The sequence below is a fragment of the Melanerpes formicivorus genome, unplaced genomic scaffold (assembly GCF_026170545.1).
Source record: "Melanerpes formicivorus ecotype bairdi unplaced genomic scaffold, bMelFor1.0.p_v2 SCAF_2953, whole genome shotgun sequence".
Lineage (NCBI taxonomy): Eukaryota > Metazoa > Chordata > Aves > Piciformes > Picidae > Melanerpes > Melanerpes formicivorus.
Window position 1 is genome coordinate 1 of NW_027145304.1, and position 24,125 is coordinate 24,125.

At 67.8% G+C, this 24,125-nt stretch overlaps 3 protein-coding genes across 3 annotated transcripts; 2 read left to right on the forward strand and 1 right to left on the reverse strand.

The window, feature by feature from the left end:
• Positions 1-22: 22 nt before the first annotated feature.
• Positions 23-10,703, reverse strand: HNRNPA1 (heterogeneous nuclear ribonucleoprotein A1; the record flags this gene model as incomplete). The annotated part of the gene is given in 12 exon segments (XM_068136679.1): positions 23-188; positions 1,363-1,525; positions 1,527-1,543; positions 1,632-1,680; positions 1,682-1,701; positions 3,469-3,550; positions 3,552-3,562; positions 3,683-3,775; positions 6,003-6,213; positions 8,508-8,654; positions 8,923-9,039; positions 10,583-10,703. Coding segments are annotated over 12 exon segments (1,091 nt in total), but the record flags the coding sequence as incomplete, so codon positions are not given.
• Positions 10,704-11,319: 616 nt separating this feature from the next.
• CBX5 (chromobox 5) lies at positions 11,320-18,341 on the forward strand. Its single transcript, XM_068136677.1, is given in 8 exon segments — positions 11,320-11,379; positions 11,381-11,454; positions 14,324-14,479; positions 15,099-15,246; positions 15,248-15,286; positions 17,492-17,506; positions 17,508-17,590; positions 17,695-18,341. Coding segments are annotated over 8 exon segments (723 nt in total). The 3' UTR covers positions 17,843-18,341.
• Positions 18,342-19,214: 873 nt separating this feature from the next.
• Positions 19,215-23,577, forward strand: SMUG1 (single-strand-selective monofunctional uracil-DNA glycosylase 1; the record flags this gene model as incomplete). Its single annotated transcript, XM_068136676.1, has 4 exons — positions 19,215-19,241; positions 21,597-21,938; positions 22,388-22,398; positions 23,057-23,577. Coding segments are annotated over exons 1-4 (901 nt in total), but the record flags the coding sequence as incomplete, so codon positions are not given.
• Positions 23,578-24,125: the final 548 nt, after the last annotated feature.

Here is a 24,125-nt window from a genome sequence, read left to right on the forward strand (position 1 = left end):
CTCCTGGAGTGGGGGCAGGGGCAGGGGGGGAAGGCAAAACCAAACAGGCCAGTTTAGGGTCTCACCACCACCGTAGGGCCCCGAGCTCCTGCCCCCAAAGTTTCCTCCCTTCATGGGGCCGAAGTTGGAGGACTGGTTGTTGTAACTGCCGAAGTCGTTGTAGTTGCCCCCGCCACCGAAGTTGCTGCCTGGCAGGGGGGGGAGAAAAGAGGGAGGGAAAGTCAGGGTGGGGAAGGAAGGCAGCTGGAGGGGCTCAGGGAGGCTGTGGAGGTGTTTGGGGAGCTTGGGAGGGATTTGAGCACAGAGGCAGCCAGAGACTGGAGTGGGGTTTAAGGGGGAGACCAAAAGTTGCTGCCTGGCAGGGAGGGGTAAAAGAGGGAGGGAAAGTCAGGGTGGGGAAGGGGGAAGGAAGGCAGCTGGAGGGGCTCAGGGAGGCTGTGGAGGTGTTTGGGAGCTTGGAAAGGGTTGAGATGGGGAGCACAGAATCATCCAGAGGCCAGAGTGTGGGGTTACTGGGGAGCCCAAAAGGCCCTGGGGGAGGTTTAACTGGGAGCCTGGGGGGCTGCCCACTGCCAGAGTGGAGTTTAACTGGGAGTCAGGAGGTACCTCGCTCCTAGGGGTGGGTTCAGGGCAGAGCCCAGAGCTGTGAGCAGGAGGTTTAACTGGCAGCCTGCAGTCACCTCCACTGCCAGAGCAAGACTGCACTGGGAGGCTGGGGGGGGGGGCACCCAAAAGGCCTGGGTGGGAGTTAGCTGGGAAGGCTGGGGGGTAGCCCACAGGGGGCAGCCTGGGTGTCACCTAGAGGGGGGACAGCCTGGGGGGGATCAACCTTGAAGGATCAACCTTGAGGGGGGGCTGCTGGGGGCAGGGGAGTCCACCCAGAGTGGGGGCAGCCTGGGGAGGTCACCCCAGAAGGGGGGGCAGCCTGGGGGGGGGGTGTGTTTTGTCAACCCAGAGGGGGAGCAGCCTGGGAGGGGGGTTGGGGGGGGGGGGGGGGGCTGGTCAACCCAGAGCAGGAGCAGTCTGGGGTGGGGGAGTCAGCCCCAGAGGGGAGCAGCCTGGAAGGTCACCCCAGACAGGGGGCAGCCTGGGGTGGAAGGGATCAACCCAGAGTGGGGGGCAGCCTCGGGGAGGGAAGGGGGGTGAGTCAACCCCGGGGGGGGGCAGCTTGGGGGGGTGTGTGGGAGGGGGGGGAGTCAACCCCGGGGGGGGGGCAGCTTGGGGGGGGGGTGTGGGAGGTGGGGGGAGTCAACCCCAGAGGGGGGCAGCCTGGGGAGGGGAGGGGGGGGGGTTTGTCAACCCAGAGGGGGGCAGCCTTGGGGGGGGCGGGGGGTGTCAGCCTGGGGGGTGGGGGCGCCAGACCTGTGCCAGCCTCGGAGGAGGGCCGTTCCTCACGGCCAGCGCAGGGGCCCCGTGCCGGCCGCCGGCCCCCGCTGCCGCCGCCGCCGAAGCCGCCGCCGTTGTTGTAGCCGTCGTAGCTGCTGCTGCCGCCGCCGTAGCCCCGGTTGCCGCCGGAGTAGCCCGGGGCCGCTGCCGCCGTACCCTGCGGGGGGGGGAGGCGGGGCGGGGTCAGGGTGGGCTGCCGGTTTGGGGGGCCGGGGGGTGGGGGGGCTGGGGGGGGGTGGCCTCACCGTCGTTGCCGAAGCCGTTATAGCCGTCCCCGCCGCCGTAGGCGCCCGCGGCGGCTGCCGCCGAACCCGCCTGCAAGGAACCGACTGCTGGGGGTGCAACCCGCCGCGGGCCCGAGCCGCCCGCCCCGGGGCTGCCCTCGGGGGGCCCCAGCACCGGCGTGGGCACCGGGGGTGCAGGCAGCAGGGAGCCAGGCAGCCTGGCATGGCCCGGGGCGGGCAGCTGGGGCAGGGCAGGGACTGGCAGCCGTGGGGAGGCAACTCGGCAGCTGGGAGCAGGGTTGGGCTCCTCCCTCCCAGGAGGAGACTGAGGGCTGGAGAAGGGTGGGAGAGGCTGGGGAAGGGGCTGGGGGAGGAGCAGCCGAGGGGGGTTCAGCCTGGAGGGGAGGCTGAAGGGAGACCCTCTGGATCTCTGCAGCAACCTGAAAGGAGCCAGAACCAGGGTGGGGGGTTGGGCTCCTTGCTCCCAGGAGGAGGGCTGGGGAAGGGCAAAGAAGCTGGGGGAAGGGGCTGGGGAGGAGCAGCTGAGGGAGCTGGAGGGGCTCAGCCTGCAGGGGAGGCTGAAGGGAGCCCCTCTGGTTCTCTGCAGCTCCCTGAAAGGAGCCTGGAGCCAGGTGGGGGTTCAGCTCCTCCCCAAAGGATCAGTCAATGGGACAAGAGGAGATGGCCCTCAGGCTGCCCCAGAGCAGCTTCAGCTTGGCCCTGAGGAACAATTTCTGCCCCTCGGGGGTTTGTCCAGGCCTGGCCCAGACTGCTCAGGGCCAGCGGTGGACTCCTCATCCCTGGAGGAGTTCCAAAGCCCTGGAGCTGTGGTGCCAAGGGCCAGGCTGGGGCAGGGCCCCTGGGGCAGTGCTGGGTGCATGGTTGGCCTCCATGCTCTGTGAAGCCTCTTCCAGCCAACCCCATTCTGGGCTGCCACAGCACCCCAGCAGGGAAGGCAGCAGGGAGGAGAGGGGGCGAGAAGGAGGGGAAGGTGGGAAGGGGGGGCAAGGAAGGCAGGAGGAGGGGAAGGAAGGCAGGAGGAGGGGAAGGAAGGCAGGAGGAGGGGAAGGAAGGCAGGAGGAGGGGAAGGAAGGCAGGAGGGAGGGGGAAGGAAGGCAGGAGGAGGGGAAGGAAGGCAGGAGGAGGGGAAGGAAGGCAGGAGGAGGGGAAGGAAGGCAGGAGGAGGGGAAGGAAGGCAGGAGGAGGGGAAGGAAGGCAGGAGGAGGGGAAGGAAGGCAGGAGGAGGGGAAGGAAGGCAGGAGGAGGGGAAGGAAGGCAGGAGGAGGGGAAGGAAGGCAGGAGGAGGGGAAGGAAGGCAGGAGGAGGGGAAGGAAGGCAGGAGGAGGGGAAGGAAGGCAGGAGGAGGGGAAGGAAGGCAGGAGGGAGGGGAAAGGAAGGCAGGAGGAGGGGAAGGAGGCAGGAGGAGGGGAAGGAAGGCAGGAGGAGGGGAAGGAAGGCAGGAGGAGGGGAAGGAAGGCAGGAGGAGGGGAAGGAAGGCAGGAGGAGGGGAAGGAAGGCAGAGGGAGGGGAAGGAAGGCAGGAGGAGGGGGAAGGAAGGCAGGAGGAGGGAAGGAAGGCAGGAGGAGGGGAAGGAAGGCAGGAGGAGGGGAAGGAAGGCAGGAGGAGGGAAGGAAGGCAGGAGGAGGAAGAAGGCAGGAGGAGGAAGAAGGCAGGAGGAGGGGAAGGAGGAGGAAGAGGCTGCGTGGGTGCCAGCAGCACTTTGTGGCTCAGCTTTGGAGTCCACCCCGAAGCCCTGAGGTCCATCCCTGGGGTTGGGGGCGGGGAAGAGGCCGGGCCCCGCCCCCCCCGCCGGGGCCCCGCCCCCCCCCGCCCGGCCCCGCCCCCCCAGGCCACTCACCACGGCCGCCGAAGTTGCCGCCGCGGTTGAAGTTGTCGTTGCCGCCGAAGCCTCCGCCGCGGCCGCCGCCGAAGTTGCCGGAAGCCGCTGCGGCCTAGGGAGGGGAGGGGGCGGGGGGGGGGGGACAGCCTTTAGGAACAGCGGGGGCAGCAGGGGCTAGGCGGCTGCGGGGGGGGGCGGGGGGCGGCGCGGGCGGCGGGGGCCGCGGGCTCACCTCGCTGGCTGGCAGAGGCGCTGGCCATCTCCTGCTTGGACAGCGCCTTCCGCACCTCGCAGTTGTGGCCGTTCACAGTGTGGTACTTCTGGACTGGGGGGGAACAGCAGGGGAGGCTGCTGGGGAGGGCAGCTGGGCACAACTCGCCAGCTGCTGCCCCCCCCTCCCAGCCCCTCCATGGAGCTTGGCATCACCCAGCCCAGGTGAAGGGCGCTGAGGACACCCCCCCCCATACACACACCCCGCCCGCTCAGGAAGTGCAGACCCCGAGGGGGGCACAGCAGGGAGGAGCTCCAAATGCCACACTGGAGCTCTCCCCCCCCCAGTGCCACCCTCACCCCCCTGCTCCAGCAGGGGCACCCACAGCAGCTTGCCCAGGGGGCATAATGTGGGGGGGGGGAGTGGAAGCTCTCCACACAAAGAAGCTGCACAGCCTCCCCTGGGCAGCCCTGCTCCAGGCCTCCAGCAGCCCTCCCACCAAACAACTTTCTCCTCATCTTCAGCTGGGTTCCAGTTTGTGCCCCTGGCCCTAGCCCCAGGCACCACTCAGCAGAGTCTGGCCCCCAGCCTCTTGCCCCCCACAGCTACTTCAGCTCCTGCACAGAGCCCCTCTGGGGCTGCTCTTCTCCAAGCTCTCAGCCTTTGCTCCTCCCAGAGCTGCTCCAGGCCCCTCAGCATCTTCCCAGCTTCCTCAGGACTCTCTCCAGCACTTCCCTCAACTTCTTAAACTGGGGAGCCCAGAACTGGCCCCAGGCCTCCTCCAGCTGTGGCCTCACTGGGGCAGAGCAGAGGCAGCAGAACCTCCCTTGCCCTGCTGGCCACACTCCTCTGAATGCCCCCCCCCCGCCCCCAGGAGACCACTGGCCACTGCCTGCCTGCTGGAAAGGACCTGGAGGCTTGGTTGACAGTGGCTTAAGATGAGCCAATGTGTGCCCAGGTGGGCAAGGAGGCCACCAGCAGCCTGACCTGGATCAGCAATGGTGTGGGCAGCAGCAGCAGGGCAGGGATTGTCCCCCCTGGGCTGGGCACTGGGGAGGCTGCACCTCGAATCCTGGGGTCAGTTTGGGGCCTTTCACTCCCAGCAGGACATTGAGGGGCTGGAGCAGGTCCAGAGAAGGGAAATGCTGGTGCAAGGTCTGGAGAAGAAGGCTGGTGAGGAGCAGCTGAGGGGAGCTGGGGGATGGTCAGCCTGGAAAAGAGGAGGCTGAGGGGGAGACCTCCTGGCTCTGTGCGACTCCCTGCGAGGAGGCTGGAGCCAGGGGGGGTTGGTCTCTTCTCCCAAGAGTCAGGACAAGAGGAGATAGCCTCAGGCTGTCCAGGGCAGCTTCAGCTTTGGCCATGAGGAACAACTTCAGCCCCTTGAGGCTTGTCCAGGCCTGGTCCAGGGCCGCCCAGGGCAGCATTGGAGTCTCCATCCCCTGGGGAGAGCTCTCAAAGCCCTGGGAGCTGCGGCGCTGAGGGCTGGCGGTGCCCTGGGGCAGTGCTGGAGACCCAACCCCAGGCAGAGCTCCAGGCTGGGGGCAGAGGGGGCTGAGAGCTGCCAAACAGAGAGGGAGCTGGGGGGTGCTGATTGACAGCTGCCTGAACAGGAGCCAGCAGTGTGCCCAAGTGGCCAAGAGGGCCAAGGGCATCCTGGCCTGCAGCAGGAAGTGTGGCCAGCAGGAGCAGGGAGCTCATCCTGCCCCGGTGCTCAGCACTGCTCAGGCCACACCTTGAGTCCTGTGTCCAGCTCTGGGCTCCTCAGGTCAGGAAGGAGGTTGAGCTGCTGGAAGGTGTCCAGAGAAGGGCAACAAAGCTGGGGCAGGGGTCTGGAGCACAGCCCTGTGAGGAGAGGCTGAGGGAGCTGGGGTTGCTCAGCCTGGAGCAGAGGAGGCTCAGGGGGAGACCTTCTTGCTCCTCTCCAACTCCCTGCAGGGAGGTTGGAGCCAGGTGGGGGTTGGCCTCTTCTCCCAGGGCACCCAGCACCAGAACAAGAGGACACAGCCTCAAGCTGTGCCAGGGGAAGTTTAGGCTGGAGGTGAGGAGAAAGTTTCTTCACTGAGAGAGTCATTGGGATGTGCTGCCCAGGGAGGTGGTGGAGTCCCCACCCCTGGAGGTGTCCAAGAGGGGGCTCGGACGTGGCCCTTGGTGCCATGAGGTCTGTGGGGGCAGCTTGGACTCGCTGATCTTTGAGGCCTCTCCCAATCCTGGTGATGAGACTGTGATTCTATCCTGTTCTGGTCTACCTTTTCCAACACCGTCCTTGACCCCTCAGCTGCAGGGCAGGGGGCAGCAGGGCAGGGGGGTCCTGCTCCCTCCCCTCCCCCCCCCCAGCACTTACTGACGATCTTGTCGACGGAGTCGTGGTCGTCGAAGGTGACGAAGGCGAAGCCTCTCTTCTTGCCGCTGCCACGGTCTGTCATGATCTCAATCACCTCGATTTTCCCATACTGCCCAAAATAGTCTCTCAAGTGATGCTCCTCTGTGTCCTCCTTGATGCCCCCCACAAAGATCTTCTTGACTGTCAGGTGAGCTCCCGGCCGCTGTGAGTCCTGTGGGGGACGGCGAGGCGGCGCCGTGGGCTCGGGGCGGCTGCTCCCCTCGCCTCCCCCAACCTCCTTCCCCTCTGCTCCCCGACCCCCAACCTCCTTCCCCTCTCCTCTCCTCCCCCCCAACCTCCTTCCCCTCCCCTCTCCTCTCCTCCCCCCCAACCTCCTTCCCCTCTCCCTCTCCTCCCCCCCAACCTCCTTCCCCTCTCCTCTCCTCCCCCCCAACCTCCTTCCCCTCTCCTCCCGACCCCCAACCCTCCTTCCCCTCTCCTCCCCGACCCCCAACCTCCTTCCCCTCCTCCTCCCCGACCCCCAACCTCCTTCCCCTCTCCTCTCCTCCCCGACCCCCAACTTCCTTCCCCTCTCCTCTCCTCCCCCCCCCAACCTCCTTCCCCTCTCCTCCCCGACCCCCAACCTCCTTCCCCTCTCCTCTCCTCCCCCCCCAACCTCCTTCCCCTCTCCCTCCCCCCCCACCCTCAGTCCTGGGACCAGGGAGGAGTGACCTGGCAGGGCTGGGGGGGGACAAGAGGCTCTCCACGAGCCAGCACCCTGCCCTGGTGGCCAAGGCCAATGGCCACCACCATCTCCTCCAGGCAGAAAGCAGCACCCTCAGGTGGGCTTGGAAGAGGGCTCAGCCCAGCTGCTGCTTGCAAACCCCCACCAGGAACCACCCCAGGTACCCCCAGCGTGACGACAGGGCTTGGGAAGGACCTCTGGAGATCATCATTTGCCTTGGAAAAGATCTCTGGGGGTCAATCCCATCATGTGGCTGCCCATGGCTCCATGCCCCAGGGGAGGTCAGGGACAAGCAGAGTCCCTCAGGGATCAGCCCTGGGACCAGGCTGCTTCAACATCTCTGTGGGGGCCAGGGGCAGTGGCACTGAGTGCAGCCTCAGCAGGGCTGCTGCTGGCACCAAGCTGTGAGGGGCAGCAGACAGCTGGGGGGAAGGGATCCAGCCAGAGGGAGCTGGGCAGGAGGGAGGGAAGGGATCCAGCCAGAGGGAGCTGGGCAGGCTGGAGGGAAGGGATCCAGCCAGGGGGGAGCTGGGCAGGCTGGAGGGAAGGGATCCAGCCAGGGGGAGCTTGGCAGGCTGGAGGGAAGGGATCCAGCCAGGGGGAGCTGGGGCAGGCTGGAGGGAAGGGATCCAGCCAGAGGGAGCTGGGCAGACTGGAGGGAAGGGATCCAGCCAGAGGGAGCTGGGCAGGCTGGAGGGAAGGGATCCAGCCAGGGGGAGCTGGGCAGGCTGCAGAGCTGGGCACAAGCCAACCTCAGGAGGTTCAACAAGAGCAAGGGCAGGGTCCTGCAGCTGGGGCAGGGCAAACCCCAGGCACAAATCCAGGCTGGAAAGCAGCCCTGAGGAGAGAGCCTTGGGGGTGCTGGGGGAGGAGAAGCTCCCCAGGAGCTCTCAGTCCTGCACTTGCAGCCCACAAAGCCAAGCAGAGCCTGGGCTGCAGCAGCAGAAGTGTGGCCAGCAGGGCAAGGGAGGTGATCCTCCCCCCTCTGCTCAGCTCTGGGCAGACCCCACCTGGACCACTGCCTCCAGCTCTGCAGCCCCTAGGACAAGAGGGATCTGGAGGGGCTGGAAGGTGTCCAGAGCAGGGCCAGGAGGATGAGCAGAGGGCTGGAGCTGCTCTGCTGTGAGCACAGACTGAAGGAGTTGGGGCTGTTCAGTCTGGAGCAGAGAAGGCTCTGAGGTGACCTCATTGTGGCCTTCCAGGATCTGCAGGGGGCTGCAGGAAGGCTGGGGAGGGACTGCTCAGGATCTCAGGCAGTGATAGGACTGGGGGGAATGGAATGAAGCTGGAGGTGGGGAGATTCAGGCTGGAGGGGAGGAGGAAGTTCTTCCCCATGAGAGTGGTGAAGCCCTGGGATGGGTTGTGCAGGGAGGTGGTTGGGGCTCTGTCCCTGGAGGTGTTTAAGCCCAGGCTGGATGAGGCTCTGGCCAGGCTGCTCTAGTGTGGGGTGTCCCTGCCCATGGCAGGGGGGTTGGGGCTGGCTGAGCCTTGGGATCCCTTCCAGCCCTGGCTGCTCCTGGGGGATCCCTTCCAGCCCTGGCTGCTCCTGGGGGTCCCTTCCAGCCCCGGCTGCTCCTGGGGGTCCCTTCCAGCCCCGGCTGCTCCTGGGGGTCCCTTCCAGCCCTGGCTGCTCCTGGGGGTCCCTTCCAGCCCTGGCTGCTCCTGGGGGTCCCTTCCAGCCCTGGCTGCTCCTATGACACTACGAAGCCCTGCACTCAGGTGGGGTGCAGGGAGGTGACTGTAAGCCTCCTCCTGAGGGGTGGGGGAGGGCCTCTGGGTACCTCTCTGGACACAGCCCTCTTTGGTTCCACGACTCTGCCGTCCACTTTGTGCGGCCTGGCGTTCATGGCGGCGTCCACCTCCTCCACCGAGGAGTACGTGACGAAGCCGAAGCCCCGGGAGCGCTTGGTGTTGGGGTCCCTCATCACCTTTGGGGGGGGTGAGAGGAGAGCAAGGCCATGACCCAGGGGTGGGCTACAACCCCCCCTCGTCCCCACCCCCCACACCCCCTCCACAGCAGGCCACCTCCCTTCCCCTCCTCCCGTCCCACCTCCAGCGCCTCGCCGCCGCGGGGTCGATGCTCGGTGCAGCTTCTCCTCCCTCCCCCCCCCAAAACCCAGCCCCCAGTGGAGGTGTGTGGGGGGGGCAGAGCTGAGCACCCCGAGAGGAGGCCGTGGGGGGCAGGCAGGGCCTTACCACGCAGTCGGTCAGGGTGCCCCATTGCTCGAAGTGGCTGCGCAGGCTCTCGTCTGTGGTTTCGAAGCTGAGGCCGCCGATGAAGAGCTTGCGCAGCTGCTCAGGCTCCTTCGGGGACTTGGGGGGAGCAGTGGGGGGCTTCAGAGGGGGCTGGACACCTCTGGCCCCCCTCTCCCCCACCTCCCAGTTGCAGAGATGCTTTTCAATCCCACCCCCCCCCCAAACTCCCTACCTGGGACCAGCTGCAATGCCTCAGCCCAGGGAGGCTTTGCCACCCCCAGGACTGCCCCAGCCCCAGCCCCAGCCCCAGCCCCCTCCTCACTGCACACCCCTCAGATGTGGCTTCACACCCCACCCCCACCCCCAAACCCTCTGCATGGGACCTCTCCACCTCCCTCACTCTCCCCCCAGCTTCAGTGAGACTCTCTGCCCCCATCTATGGCACCCCCCCCCAGTGCCACCTGTGGGCTGCACAGCCCGGCAGAGCCTCCTCAGCCCCCAGTTAAAGGAGGCCAGCCTGGCACTGGGAAGGATCCTGAGCCCCACCCCAGCCCCCCAGGGTCCATCAGTCCCCTGCACTGACCCCCAAAGGCCTCTGAGCCCTCCCCTCTGGGGCACCCCAGCCCCACTGAGCCCCTATCTTTGGGGTCCTCCATGCCCCTAGGCCCCTCCCAGCCCCCATCTGCGGTGCTGCCTTGGTCCCAGAGGAACCCCTGAGCCCCTGAAGGCCTCAAAGGGGCTCTCAGCCCTCATCTTCAGAGCCCCCCAGCCCCTGAGCCCCCCCAGCATCCAGCCCTCAGGCAACCTACCCCCCTCAGCTGTCCCTCCAGCCTCCATCTCTGAGGCCTTTCAGCCCCCCAGCTCCTCCCAGCCTCCATCCCTGAGGCCTTTCAGCCCCCGGGACCGGCTCAGCCTTCCCCTTGCAGGCTGCCCAGGCTCCCGCAGCATCCATCCTCAGGGCAACTCAGGCCACCCAGCGCCCTCCTCTGGGCCATTCAGGCCTCCAAGGGCCCCTGAGGCCCCACCTGCAGGCCACTCCAGGCCGCGAGTCCCTTCGCCACCTGTCAGACCCCTGCCCCCCCCCCCCCGCCCTCCCCCCGCGTTCCTGGGTCCCCTCACTCCCTGCCCCTCCACGTTTGGGATCTCCCCGACCCCTGAGTCGCCTCCTGAGCCCCTCCCCTCCCCCCCCCACCGGGGGTACCGGCGATGCCCAGCGGGCCCTGGGCCCCCACGTCGGGTGCCCCCCCCCCCGCCCCGGCCGTCCCCCCGAGCCTCGCGCTGCGCATGCGCGGAGCCGCCGCCATCGCCCACCCGAGCACAAAGGCGCGCACGTGGCCCCGCGCGCGGGGCGCCGCGCGGGGAGGGGAAGGGGGGTATTTGGGGGGGGGGGGGGGAAGGGGGGGGCGCGCTCAGGGCTTGCGCATGCGCCGCGGGAATTCCCCCCCCACCCACCCCCCCCACCCCGACATCCCTCCAGCAGCGCGCAGCGGGACGCGCTCAGCGCATGCGCGGGAAGCGCCGGGGAGGTCGCTGAGCGCAGGCGCAGTAGGCGCGGCCCGGCTCGGCGATGAACGGGGCGGCGGGGGCGGGGAAGGCCGCGGAGGGTGGTGGAGGCCGGCGGCGGGGCGGGGGAAGGCTGGGAGGCGGTGGGGCAGTTTACCTCGGACTTGGCCATGGCGGCGGCGGCGCGGAGCTGGGCGGGCTGGTCGGCGAGCGGCTCAGCGCGCGATGCTCCCTCTGCGAGGCGCCGACACAGAAAGGGGCCGAGCGACGAGAGCGCCGCCGCCTCACTCCGCCGCCCCCGCCGTCCGCCCGCCCTCCGGCCGAGCCCATTGGGCGGCACCGCCTGCGCCGCGCCCCCCGCGCCCCCGCTCATTGGGCGGCGGGCCTCAGCGACGCGCCTTCATTGGAGGCCGCCGGTCGCTCCGCCCGAGCTAGGGCCCACGATTGGACCAAGAACGGGAGGTCCCGCCCCCGGGCTGCAAGGATTGGGTGAATCCAACCTTAGCTCCGCCCCGCGCTGCTTTTCCCGCTCCGGCCTGAAGACTCCCCACTTCTCCTCCCACTGGTTCCCTATTGGACGATCCCGCTTCTCCACACCCTCTCATTGGCTAGCGCAGCAGTGCCGCCGTTTCCATTGGCGGAAGGCGCCGTCGCTCAGGGCTGCCCGGCGGCGGGCCCAGGCGGAGGTCGGAGAGCGCGGCGCGGCGGGCGTCAGCAGCAGGGCGCGGCGGCGCCGCGGCGGGGAGTACCAGCGGTGGCGAGAAGCGGCCGCCCGCCCGCCGGCGCCCAAGGTGGGGCCCGGTTCGGCGCATGCGCTAACACGGAGTAACCGGAGGACGGGCGGAGGGGGAGTGGGGAGGGGGGGGAATAGGCGGGCAATAGGCGGGCGGACGCATGCGCAGAGTGGAGCCGGCGGCGCCTGCGCGCTGCGGACGGTTTTGGCGGGCGGAGCGCGGAGCAGCCGCGGCGGCTCGGAGGAGCGGCCAGACCGCGGCGGACGGGCCCGCACCGGATCCGCTCCCCGCCCAGGTAGTGGCGGCGGGAGGCGGATGAATGAGGGGGCAGGGCAGGAGGCGGGCCGAGCTGCCTGGATAGGCAGGCGCGGTGGCCAATGGCGGAGGGCGGGGGCGAGCGGTGGCCCGCTTGGCCAATAGCGGCAGCGGGGGGGCGGGGCGGCTGGAGGAGTGACGGCCGAGCGGGCCAACGGAGGTGGGGCGGGGCGGTGGCGAGCGGCGGCGCTCTTCGCCAATGAGCGAGCGGACGCGGCGCGCCGCCGGCCAATGCGGGGTGGTGGCGCGCTGCTCGCCCCGCCCCCGCGGCCCGGTTCTCGGTGGAGCGTCGCGTAACGGGACCGGGGCTGGCCCGGCTCGGGTCCCGCGGTGGCGGGAGGGCCGCGGGCAGCCCGTCCGAGCCCAGCCGGCTGCCTTGGGCCTCGGCGCGGCCGCTCCCTGCCGCTTCATTCTTTCGCCTGCAGCCGGCGGCGTTTTGTCTCGCGCCGCCCGGTTCCGCTGCCTGGCGCCGGCGCTTTTCGCCTCCCAACGGTGCTTCGCTTTTGTTCCTCCGCTCTCCCAGGCGGAGGGCTGCGACACTCCACTCACCCCCCACCCCCCACCCCCCTCCCCGGGGGCTCCAAAGCCCTCTGGCAGCCGAAGCCGCTCTTCCTTCTGCCCCAAACCCGCAGCTTTTGCGCCCAAATCCTCTCTTCCCCCGCCCCCTCCCGGCCTTTTTCCGCCCAGATCCATCCCTTTTGCACCCAAACCCCTTCCCTTTTCCCACCCGACCCCACCGCGGCTCGATCCCGGGGCTGGGAGGCTTTGTCCAGCCAGGAAATGCCACCCGGGACCGGGGGGAGGGTCAGGAATTTTCCTGGCTCCATCGGTTTGGGGTTGGGGGGGGGGGTTGGAAATTGACTTTTCCACCCAATTTCACTCCCTTCTCCTTCCATCTTCGCCGTTTTGCTGGGATTTAACCCCAAATTCCTTCCCCCCCCCCCCCCGTGCTTAGAGCCCTGCCTTTAGCCATTGTTAACCCCGGATCCCATCCCCCCCCCCCCGTGCCTCAAATCCCAACACCTTTCAGGGCTTTTTCCCCCCAAATCCATCTCAGCCCCCCCTCAGCTGAGGGCTTTGGGCCCAGGTTCCGTTTCCTGGGGTTTAAAGCCCAGTTTGGAGAGGGTTTGACCCCAATCCCTCTCGCTTCCTTCCCCATCCACTTGGGTTTGGGTGGGTCTGGGGGCCAAGGAGGTCCTTGGGGGGTAGCTGGGAGTCCCAGCCGGGTGGCAGAAGATCCCAGATGGCTGGCAGGAGATCCCAAATGATCGGCAGGAGATCCTCAGTGGCTGGCAGGAGACCCCAAATGATCAGCAGGAGATCCTCAGTGGCTGGCAGGAGACCCCAAATGATCAGCAGGAGATCCTCAGTGGCTGGCAGGAGATCTCAGATGGTTGGCAGGAGATCCCCAGTGGCTGGCAGGAGATCCCAAATGATCAGCAGGAGATCCTCAGTGGTTGGCAGGAGACCCCAAATGATCGGCAGGAGATCCTCAGTGGCTGGCAGGAGACCCCAAATGATCAGCAGGAGATCCTCAGTGGCTGGCAGGAGATCTCAGATGGTTGGCAGGAGATCCCCAGTGGCTGGCAGGAGATCCTCAGTGGCTGGCAGGAGATCCCAAATGATCAGCAGGAGATCCTCAGTGGCTGGCAGGAGATCTCAGATGGTTGGCAGGAGATCCCCAGTGGCTGGCAGGAGATCCCAAATGATCAGCAGGAGATCCCCAGTGGCTGGCAGGAGATTCCAAATGATTAGCAGGAGATCCCCAGCAAGGGCTGGGAGCTGCCCAGCGAGGGCCAGGAGCTGCCAGGAGCTGCCCTGTGCCTGCCAGGAGTTGCCCAGCGAGGGTCAGGAGCTGCCCTGTGCCTGCCAGGAGCTGCCCAGCGAGGGCTGGGAGCTGCCCAGCGAGGGCCAGGAGCTGCCCAGCTGCTGTCAGGAGCTGCCCAGCAAGGGCCAGGAGCTGCCCAGTGAGGGCCAGGAGCTGCCCAGCTGCTGTCAGGAGCTGCCCAGCAAGGGTCAGGAGCTGCCCAGCGAGGGCCAGGAGCTGCCCAGCTGCTGTCAGGAGCTGCCCAGCAAGGGCCAGGAGCTGCCCAGTGAGGGTCAGGAGCTGCCCTGTGCCTGCCAGGAGCTGCCCAGCGAGGGTCAGGAGCTGTCCAGTGAGGGCCAGGAGCTGCCCAGCAAGGGTCAGGAGTTGCCCAGCGAGGGCCAGGAGCTGCCCAGCAAGGGGCAGGAGCTGCCCTGTGAGGGTCAGGAGCTTCCCTGTGCCTGCCAGGAGCTGCCCAGCGAGGGCCGGGCGCTGCCCAGCAGCTGTCAGGAGCTGCCCTGTGGCTGCCAGGAGCTGCCCAGCGAGGGCTGGGAGCTGCCCTGTGCCTGCCAGGAGCTGCCCAGCGAGGGTCAGGAGCTGCCCTGTGGCTGCCAGGAGCTGCCCTGTGCCTGCCAGGAGCTGCCCAGCAAGGGCCAGGAGCTGCCCAGTGAGGGTCAGGAGCTGCCCTGTGGCTGTCAGGAGCTGCCCAGCAAGGGTCAGGAGTTGCCCAGCGAGGGCCAGGAGCTGCCCAGCGAGGGTCGGGAGCTGCCCAGCGAGGGCTGGGTGCTGCCCAGCGAGGGGCAGGAGCTGCCCTGTGAGGGCTGGGTGCTGCCCAGCTGCTGTCAGGAGCTGCCCTGTTGCTGCCAGGAGCTGCCCAGCTGCTGCCAGGAGCTGCCCTGTGGCTGCCAGGAGCTGCCCAGCGAGGGTCAGGAGCTGCCCTGTTGCTGCCGGGCGCTGCCCAGCGAGGGCCGGGCGCTGCCTGCCGGCCGTGTGCAGCCCCTGGGGGGCGCTCAGGAGGCCCTCGCTGCGCTCTCGCCCCCGGCAGGACCTGAGGGCGCTGCGCTATGGGCAAGAGGAGCAAGCGGGCAGCCGACAGCTCGTCCTCGGGAGACGAGGAGGAGTATGTGGTGGAGAAGGTGCTGGACCGGCGCGTGGTGAAGGGCCAGGCCGAGTACCTGCTCAAGTGGAAAGGCTTCTCCGAGTGAGTAGCACCCAGGGGAGCAGGGGGAGGAGGAGGAGGGCAGCCTGAGGGTGGTGACCACAGCTGCAACCAACCCTCTGCTCCGCCCTGCAGGGACCCCCCCTGCAGCTCTGGGGCCAGCTCTGGGGCCAGCTCTGCAGCCTCTGCTCCAGGAAGGCTCTGGAGGGGCTGGAAGGTGTCCAGAGCAGGGCCAGGAGCAGAGGGCTGGAGCTGAGCACAGCCTGAGGGGGTTGGGGTGGTGCAGGCTGGAGAGGAGAAGGCTCCAGGGAGACCTTCTGGTGGCCTCCCAGGGGCTGCAGGAAAAGCTGGGGAGGGACTTTGGAGGCTGCCAGGGAGGGATAGGACTGGGGGGGGGGATGGAGCAGGACTGGAAGTGGGGAGACTCAGCTGGGCTGTGAGGAAGAAGTTGTTGCCCAGGAGGGTGGTGAGAGCCTGGCACAGGCTGCCCAGGGAGGGGGAGGTGATGGAAGCCTCAGCCCTGGAGGTGCCCAAGGCCAGGCTGGAGGTGGCTGTGGTGGGAGGGGTCCCTGGCCGTGGCAGGGGGGGGTTGGGAGCTGGCTGAGCCGTGGGGGGGGGGTCGGGGGGGGTCCCTGGCAGCTCTGTGGTGGTTCTGTGGCAGGGAACACAACACCTGGGAGCCGGAGAAGAACCTGGACTGCCCGGAGCTGATCTCGGAGTTCATGAGGAAGTACAAGAAGATGAAGGAGGGAGATGGCAACAGGCAGAGGGAGAAGGCTGAGGGCCCCAAGAGGAAAGGAGGGCTGGGAGCCTGGCGGGGAGGACGTCAAGGCCAAGAAGAAAAGGGAGGTGAGAAAAGGGGGAGGAGGGAGGGGGAGCCCGGGCTGGGGGCTGGGGGCTGGGGGCTGGGGGCTGGGGGCTGGGGGCTGCAGTCCGGGAATGGCCACACTGGGGTGGCAGCAAACAGCCAGGGGGGAGGAGAGGAGCCCAGGGGTGGGAATGAGGACCCAGGGATGGGGACTGGCACCCAGGGATGGGGACTGGCAGCCAGGGGGGAGGAGAGGAGCCCAGGGGTGGGAATGAGGACCCAGGGATGGGGACTGGCACCCAGGGGGGAGGAGAGGAGCCCAGGGGTGGGGAACAAGGACCTAGGGATGAAGACAGGAGGTCTGGGATGGGGACAAGCACCCAGGGATGGGGACTGGAACCCAGGGATGGGGACAGACATCCAGGGATGGGGACTGGCAGCCAGGGAGGGCTGGGATGGGAATAAGGACCCCAGGATGAAGACAGAAGGAATGGGATGGGGACAGGAGGGATGGGATGGGGAATAAGGACCCAGGGATGGGGACAGGCACCCAGGGGTGAGGGCAGGAGAGCTGGGATGGGAATAAGGACCCAGGGATGAAGACAGGAGGTCTGGGATGGGGACAGGCACCCAGGGGTGAGGACAGGAGGGCTGGGATGGGGACAGACACCCAGGGGTGAGGGCAGGAGGTCTGGGATGGGGACAGGCACCCAGGGGTGAGGACAGGAGGGCTGGGATGGGGACAGGCACCCAGGGGGTGAGGACAGGAGAGCTGGGATGGGAATAAGGACCCAGGGATGAAGACAGGAGGTCTGGGATGGGGACAGGCACCCAGGGATGGGGACAGGAGGGCTGGGATGGGGACAGGCACCCAGGGGTGAGGGCAGACAGGCAGCCAGCATCCCTCCCATGGCCAGGGGCAGTGAGAGTCACTTGTGGCCAGGGATGAACCAAGGATGAGGACAGGCACCCAGTGTGTGTTCCCCACCCCTCCATGGGCACAGCCCCCACCCCAGGCTCCCTCCCAGCTGCCAGTGACAGATCCCAGGGATTGGATCCAGGGGCTCCAGGGAGAGGCTCTCCCACCCCAGGGCCCCCTCCCCCAGCTGCACCCAGGGCAGGCAGCAGCTCCAGGCTGGCTGGCAGCCTCCCCCTGACTGTTTCTCCCTTCCCCTGGGAGCCTTCCCCTGTGACCTCACTCCCCTGGAATCGCTTCCCTGCTCCTTATCTCCTGCCTCCTGCTCCCAGCCACTGGACCCAGGGGGCTGTGGGGGAGCTGGCTGGGGAGGCTGGGGCTGGGGCAGCTCCAGCTGGGAGAGACTGGGCAGGGAGGGCCCCCCCGGCTCAGCCCAGCGCCCCCAGGAGCTGGGGGGGGACAGGAGAGGGGCCAGGAGCCCAGGGATGGAGCAGGTACCATGGGGTGGGGATGGGGGCAGGGAGCCAAGGGGGGGAACAGGCACCCAGGGGTGGGCACAGGCACCCAGGGGTTGGGATGGGGGGCAGGGAGCCAAGGGGGGCACAGGCACCCAGGGGTGGGGATGGGGGCAGGGAGCCAAGGGTGGGGGGTAGGCACCCAGGGGTGGGATGGGTGCAGGGAGTCAAGGGTGGGCACAGGCACCCAGGGGTGGGATGGGTGCAGGGAGTCAAGGGTGGGCACAGGCACCCAGGGGTGGGATGGGTGCAGGGAGTCAAGGGTGGGCACAGGCACCCAGGGGTGGGATGGGGGCAGGGAGTCAAGGGTGGGCACAGGCACCCAGGGGTGGGGCAGGCACCCAGGGGTGGGATGGGGGCAGGGAGCCAAGGGTGGGCACAGGCACCCAGGGGTGGGCATGGGTGCAGGGAGCCAAGGGTGGGGAGGGGCACCCAGGGGTGGGATAGGGGCAGGGAGCCAAGGGGGGCACAGGCACCCAGGGGTGGGCATGGGTGCAGGGAGCCAAGGGTGGGGGTAGGCACCCAGGGGTGGGGGCAGGCACCCAGGGGTGGGCACAGGCACCCAGGGGTGGGGACACCCTCACAGCAGGCACAGAGCCAGCCATGGGGACAGGCCCCCAGAGCTGGACTGCTGCTGATGGGTGCCCAGTGCCAGCCCCCTGCTGCCAACACCTCCAGACCCCTCCCCGACGACCCCCGACCCCCTCCCTGCCCCTGCGCTGGGGCTGCCTCCCGCGTGGGAAGCATCCCCCTCCCCACCTCCCCCCCCCCCCCCAAAACCTCCTTGTTTTCCTCTCTCCCCTCCCCCTCCCCAGAGCAACGACATCGCCCAGGGGCTTCGAGCGGGGGCTGGAGCCCGAGAAGATCATCGGCGCCACCGACTCCTGCGGCGACCTCATGTTCCTCATGAAGTGGTGAGGCGGCGGCGCCGGGAGGGGAGGGGGGGAAGGGGCGAGCCCCTCCTGCCAGCCCCCTCTGACCCCTCCCCCCCACCTCCTGCGGCCCTTCCCCCCCCCAGGAAGGACACGGACGAGGCTGACCTGGTGCTGGCAAAGGAGGCCAACCTCAAGTGTCCCCAGATCGTCATCGCCTTCTACGAGGAGCGCCTGACCTGGCACGCCTACCCCGAGGACAGCGACAAAGAGCGCGAAGCCCCCCGGAGCTAAGGCGACCCCTCCCCACCCCCCAACCCCCGAGACATCCCCTCCCCCCCTGCCCTGTACATAGCCCCCCCGACAAAATCATGGTGTCCTCCTCCCCCCCCCTTTATCCCCAACGGTTCCCCCCACCCCCTCCCCCCTTTCTCTTTGCCCCTCCCCGCGGCTCCCTTACCGCCCCCAGCCCCGGGGAGGGGGGGGAGGGGGCAGCCATGCCCTGGGGATTCCCCCTCCCTTGTGGGGGTTGTCTGAAGGGAGCCCCCCCGCCCCTCCCCTCCCTTCCCTCCCCCCCAGGCCGCCCAGTGGAGGGGTAGGGGCAGTCCCGGGTGGGGGGTGGGGGGTTGGGGGGCGCTCAGCTCCCCCTTTTTTGCCGTTTTTCTAAGGTCAGTGTTTTTAGCCGGGACCCCCTGCCGGGGGGGCGCCCCGTGTCGCTCCCTCCCCCTGCCCTCCCCTGCCCGCCCTCCCTGCCTTCCCCTTGTATTTGCATCCAATAAACGGTCACTTTTCAGAGAGGCCGCTTGCTCTAACGGGGGGGGGGGGGCGCCGGTGGCCCCGGTGTGGCCCCGCTCGGCCCGGTTCATCCCGGTTCATCCCGGTTCAGGGCTCCCCACCGGCTCGCCCCTGCAGCAGAGCGCGGAGCGAAGCAAGCGGGGAGCTGCGCTCGGCTCTGGCGCCACCTGGTGGCCGCTGCGCGGTACTGAAGCCGGGCCACGCCAGCAGGGGTTGGGGAAACCGAGGTGGGGGGGGAAGGACAGAAGGTCGCAGGAGGTGGTTTGGGGACACCAATCGGGGGGACAGAGTGGAGGTGGCGCTTGGGGAACCTCAGAGTGGCCGCGAGGGGTAGCGGGAAGGGGAGTTTGGGGATGTCCTGGGGACACTGAGGAAGGTTGGATGTGGGGGTAAGTGTGGGGAGCCTGGGAGTGGGACCTGGATGTGGGGGTAAGTGCGGGGAGCCAGGGAGTGGGACCTGGATGTGGGGGCGCTGGGTTAGAATTGCCACCACTGGGCTGGTGGCAGTGACCCTGCCCCGGGGTCCCCGGGGGAAGTTTGGAGACCCCAGAGGAGAACACAGAGACTGGGGTCTGAGGACCCTGGAGGTGGCTGTAGGGGCGAGGCAGTCCACCCCCCAGGTTCGGGGGCACCCTAAGGGCGCGCTGAGGGGGGTCTGGGGACATCCTGGGGACAAGGAAGGGCTTGGGGGCCGCTGGCTCCTGCGCCTCCCGCTGGGTGACAGCCGCCCCGCCAGGGGTCGCCCTTGCGCCGCCGCAGTCCGCGCGGTGCAGCTGGGAAGGGGCGAGGCTTCCTGAGGCCACGCCCCCTTTCACACACACCCCCCCCCCCGCCGGCCTCGGGGGGGCTGCGGGTTTCGCCGTGAGGCACGATGGGAAACTCCGCGCGCCGTCCCGGGGTACCCGAGACAAAGGGCCGCGCGCGGGGGCACGCCGGGAAGAGAGGGGCGGCGCCTGCGCGAGCCTAGGGCCCGGCGTGCACCGCGCCCGAGCGGGGTCGGGGGTCAAGGGGCGGGGCCAGCGCCGGCAGCAGGGCGCTGGGACCGGGCCCAGGAGAGGATCGGCACGGGCACGGCGGGGATCGGCCCGGGCACAGGGGAGGCTCAGCTCGGGCACAGGGGAGGCTCAGCCCGGGCACAGGGAAGCTCAGCCCGGGCACAGGTCAGGCTCAGCCCGGTGGGCTCCGGGTGGCGTTGGGGGACAATCCTGGGGGCACTCGGGGAGTGCGCGGGGGGAGGGGGCGGACGGGGGGGGGGTTAAGGCTGGGGCTGGGGGAGGTGAGGGGCCCGGGGGGGGCGGAATTAGGCCTCGGGCACGGCCCCGACTGGGGGCAGCTGAGGCGTTTGGGGCTGCACTGTGGGGTAGGATGGGGGCCCCGGGGGGGCAGGGGCAGAGCTGCACAGCACAGCAACAGGGTCCCTTCCCCTTTCCCCTTCCTTTTGCCTTCCCTTTGCCTCCCCAACCCTCTCCCTTCCCCATTGCGGTGCCGTGGAGAATGGGGGAGCACAGGGCACCCCCCTCACCTCCAGATCTCTCTCTGTCTCTCTCTTCTCTGTCTCCCCCTTCCCTTCCTCTCTGTCTCCCCCTTCTCCTCCCTCACTGTCTCTTCCTTCCCTCCCTCCTTCCTTTCCCTCCCTCCTTCCTTCCCTCCCTCCTTCCTTCCCTCCCTCCTTCCTTCCCTCCCTCCTTCCTTCCCTCCCTCCTTCCTTCCCTCCCTCCTTCCTTCCCTCCCTCCTTCCTTCCCTCCTTCCCCTTCTTCCCTCCTTCCTTCCCCTTCTTCCCTCCTTCCTTCTTCTTCCTTCCCTCCTTCCCTCCCTCCTTCCCTCCCTCCTTCCTTCTTCTTCCTTCCCTCCTTCCCTCCCTCCTTCCCTCCCTCCTTCCCTCCCTCCTTCCCTCCCTCCTTCCTTCCCTCCTTCCTTCCCCCTCCTTCCCTCCTTCCTTCCCTCCTTCCTTCCCTCCTTCCTTCCCTCCTTCCTTCCTTCCCTCCTTCCTTCCTCCCTCCTTCCTTCCTTCCCTCCTTCCTTCCTTCCCTCCTTCCTTCCTTCCCTCCTTCCTTCCTTCCCTCCTTCCTTCCTTCCCTCCTTCCTTCCTTCCCTCCTTCCTTCCTTCCCTCCTTCCTTCCTTCCCTCCTTCCTTCCTTCCCTCCTTCCTTCCTTCCCTCCTTCCTTCCTTCCCTCCTTCCTTCCTTCCCTCCTTCCTTCCTTCCCTCCTTCCTTCCTTCCCTCCTTCCTTCCTTCCCTCCTTCCTTCCTTCCCTCCTTCCTTCCTTCCCTCCTTCCTTCCTTCCCTCCTTCCTTCCTTCCCTCCTTCCTTCCTTCCCTCCTTCCTTCCTTCCCTCCTTCCTTCCTTCCCTCCTTCCTTCCTTCCCTCCTTCCTTCCTTCCCTCCTTCCTTCCTTCCCTCCTTCCTTCCTTCCCTCCTTCCTTCCTTCCCTCCTTCCTTCCTTCCCTCCTTCCTTCCTTCCCTCCTTCCTTCCCTCCTTCCTTCCCTCCTTCCTTCCCTCCTTCCTTCCTTCCCTCCTTCCTTCCCTCCTTCCTTCCTTCCCTCCTTCCTTCCTTCCCTCCTTCCTTCCTTCCCTCCTTCCTTCCTTCCCTCCTTCCTTCCTTCCCTCCTTCCTTCCTTCCCTCCTTCCTTCCTTCCCTCCTTCCTTCCTTCCCTCCTTCCTTCCTTCCCTCCTTCCTTCCTTCCCTCCCTCCTTCCTTCCTTCCCTCCTTCCTTCCTTCCCTCCTTCCTTCCTTCCCTCCTTCCTTCCTTCCCTCCTTCCTTCCTTCCCTCCTTCCTTCCTTCCCTCCTTCCTTCCTTCCCTCCTTCCTTCCTTCCCTCCTTCCTTCCCTCCTTCCTTCCCTCCTTCCTTCCCTCCTTCCTTCCTCTCCTTCCTTCCCTTCTTCCTTCCTTCCCTCCTTCCTTCCTTCCCTCCTTCCTTCCTTCCCTCCTTCCTTCCTTCCCTCCTTCCTTCCTTCCCTCCTTCCTTCCTTCCCTCCTTCCTTCCTTCCCTCCTTCCTTCCTTCCCTCCTTCCTTCCTTCCCTCCTTCCTTCCTTCCCTCCTTCCTTCCTTCCCTCCTTCCTTCCTTCCCTCCTTCCTTCCTTCCCTCCTTCCTTCCTTCCCTCCTTCCTTCCTTCCCTCCTTCCTTCCTTCCCTCCTTCCTTCCTTCCCTCCTTCCTTCCCTCCTTCCCTCCTTCCCTCCTTCCTTCCTTCCCTCCTTCCTTCCTTCCCTCCCTGTCTCCCCCTTCTCTCCCTCTCCGTCTCCCCCCGCAGGCGCCAGGCGATGGCAGCATGGAGAAGCCGGCGGCGGAGGCAGCCGGGAGGGTGAGGGCGGAGCCGGCGGCGGAAGAGGAGGAGGAGGAGGAGGAAGCTGCTGCTGAGGAAGCCGAGGCTGGCGCAGCCGGGCTGGCGGAGCGGTTCCTGCGGCTGGAGCGGGAGCAGGTGTCCCTGCTGCGGGGGCTGCCCCCTTTCGGGGAGCCTGTCAGCCACGTCTACAACCCCCTGGACTACGCCTGGGAGCCTCACTGCCGCTTCGTGCGGCGCTACTGCCGCAGCCCCAAGCGAGTCCTCTTCCTGGGCATGAACCCGGGGCCCTTTGGCATGGCCCAGACCGGGGTATGGCACCGGGGGGCACCCGCCAGGGGCGTGGGGGGAGGGGTGGAAACGGCGTGGGTCCTCCCCATGAGGACCACGGAGGTGTCCTCTAGGTGCCAGGACCACCCTCTGGGTGGTCCTGGCACCTAGAGGACACCTCCGTGGTCATAAATACCCCCTGGCCACCCCGGGGAGGGGGGAAACTGAGGCATGGGAGCGCTTAGGGGGTGCCCCAGAGGGTCCAAATCCCTCCCCGTGGGGATCTCTGGGGGAAACTGAGGCCCAGAGGAGGCTGGGCTGGGGGGAGGCTGTGCCCAAGGGACCCCTGGGGCAAACTGGGATGCTGGAGGGAGGTGCCCAAGCTGTCCCCATCCTTCCTCACACATCCCCAAGGGGGAGGGAAACTGAGGCCCAGAAGCCACTGGGGCAGTTTTGGGGGGGACCCTTCCCCTAAGGTGCCCTTCCCCCAGGACCTCCCAGGGTAAACTGAGGCACAAGCTGCTCCTCCAGCCCCCTAAACCAGCTCCTACCTGGTTAAAGTGGGGCACAGCTGCTCTAAACCAGCCCCCTAAACCAGCTCCTGACTGGTTAAAGTGGGGCACAGCTGCCCCTCCAGCCCCCTAAACCAGCTCCTAACTGGTTAAAGTGGGGCACAGCTGCCCCTCCAGCCCCCTAAACCAGCTCCTAACTGGTTAAACTGGGGCACAGCTGCCCCTCCAGCCCCCTAAACCAGCTCCTACCTGGTTAAACTCAGGCACAGCTGCCCCTCCAGCCCCCTAAACCAGCTCCTACCTGGTTAAAGTGGGGCACAGCTGCCCCTCCAGCCCCCTAAACCAGCTCCTACCTGGTTAAACTGGGGTACAGCTGCTCCTCCAGCCCCCTAAACCAGCTCCTACCTGGTTATTAAACTCAGGCACAGCTGCCCCCTCCACACCTCCCTGGGTGCCACGGGATGATCCCACCTCCCCCTTCCCCCCCTCTCACCTCCCCCTTCCCCCCTCCCTCCCCTCCCCCTTCCCCCCTCTCACCTCCCCTTCCCCCCTCTCACCTCCCCCTTCCCCCCTCTCACCTCCCCCTTCCCCCCTCTCACCTCCCCCTTCCCCCCTCTCACCTCTCCCTTTTCCCCCCTCCCCCCCCAGTACCCTTCGGAGAAGCCTGGCACGTCCGGAGTGGCTGGGGGTGACCGGGGGGGTGAGGAAGCCCCCCCAGGAGCACCCCAAGCGCCCGGTGCTGGGCTTGAGCTGCCCTCGGGCTGAGGTGAGCGGGGCCCGCTTCTGGGGGCTCATCCGGACCCTCTGCCCCGACCCCCACCTCTTCTTCCGCCACTGCTTCGTCCACAACCACTGCCCCCTCCTCTTCCTCGCCGCCAGCGGCCGCAACCTGACCCCGGCCGACCTGGCCCCGGCCGAGCGGCAGCGGCTGCTGGCCCTCTGCGACCGGGCGCTGGAGCGGGCCGTGGGGGTGCTGGGGGTGGGCTTGGTGGTGGGGCTGGGGCGCTTCGCCGAGCGGCGGGCGCGGAGGGTGCTGGCGGCGGCGGGCAGCGGGGTCCGCGTGGAGGGGCTGCCTCACCCCTCCCCCCGCAACCCCGGCGCCAACCGCGGCTGGGGAGCGCCTGGCCCGGGAGCGGCTGGGGGCGCTGGGCGTGCTGGAGCTGCTGGGGGTGCGGAGCGGGGAGGGGGAAGGGGGAGGGGAGGGAAAAGAGGAGGGGGGGGTGGGTTAGGGCGGGGGGTGCGGCAGGGGGGGTGGGAGGTGGGGGTATGTGACCCGGGTTAGCCAGCCAGGAGCTGGCTGGGGGCGTGAGGAGGGATCCCTGCCTCAGTTTACCCAGGGAGCAGCTGGGCTGGGGGCGTGAGGATGGATCCCTGCCTCAGTTTACCCAGGGAGGAGCTGGGCTGGGGGGAGTGGGGAGGGATCCCTGCCTCAGTTTACCCAGGGAGCAGCTGGGCTGGGGGAGTGGGGAGGGATCCCTGCCTCAGTTTACCCAGGGAGCAGCTGGGCTGGGGGAGTGAGGAGGGATCTGTGCCTCAGTTTAAACTGGGAGGAGCTGGGCTGGGGGAGTGGGGAGGGATCTGTGCCTCAGTTTACCCTGGAAGGAGCTGGGGCTGGGGGAGTGGGGAGGGATCCCTGCCTCAGTTTACCCAGGGAGGAGCTGGGCTGGGGGAGTGGGGAGGGATCTGTGCCTCAGTTTACCCAGGGAGGAGCTGGGCT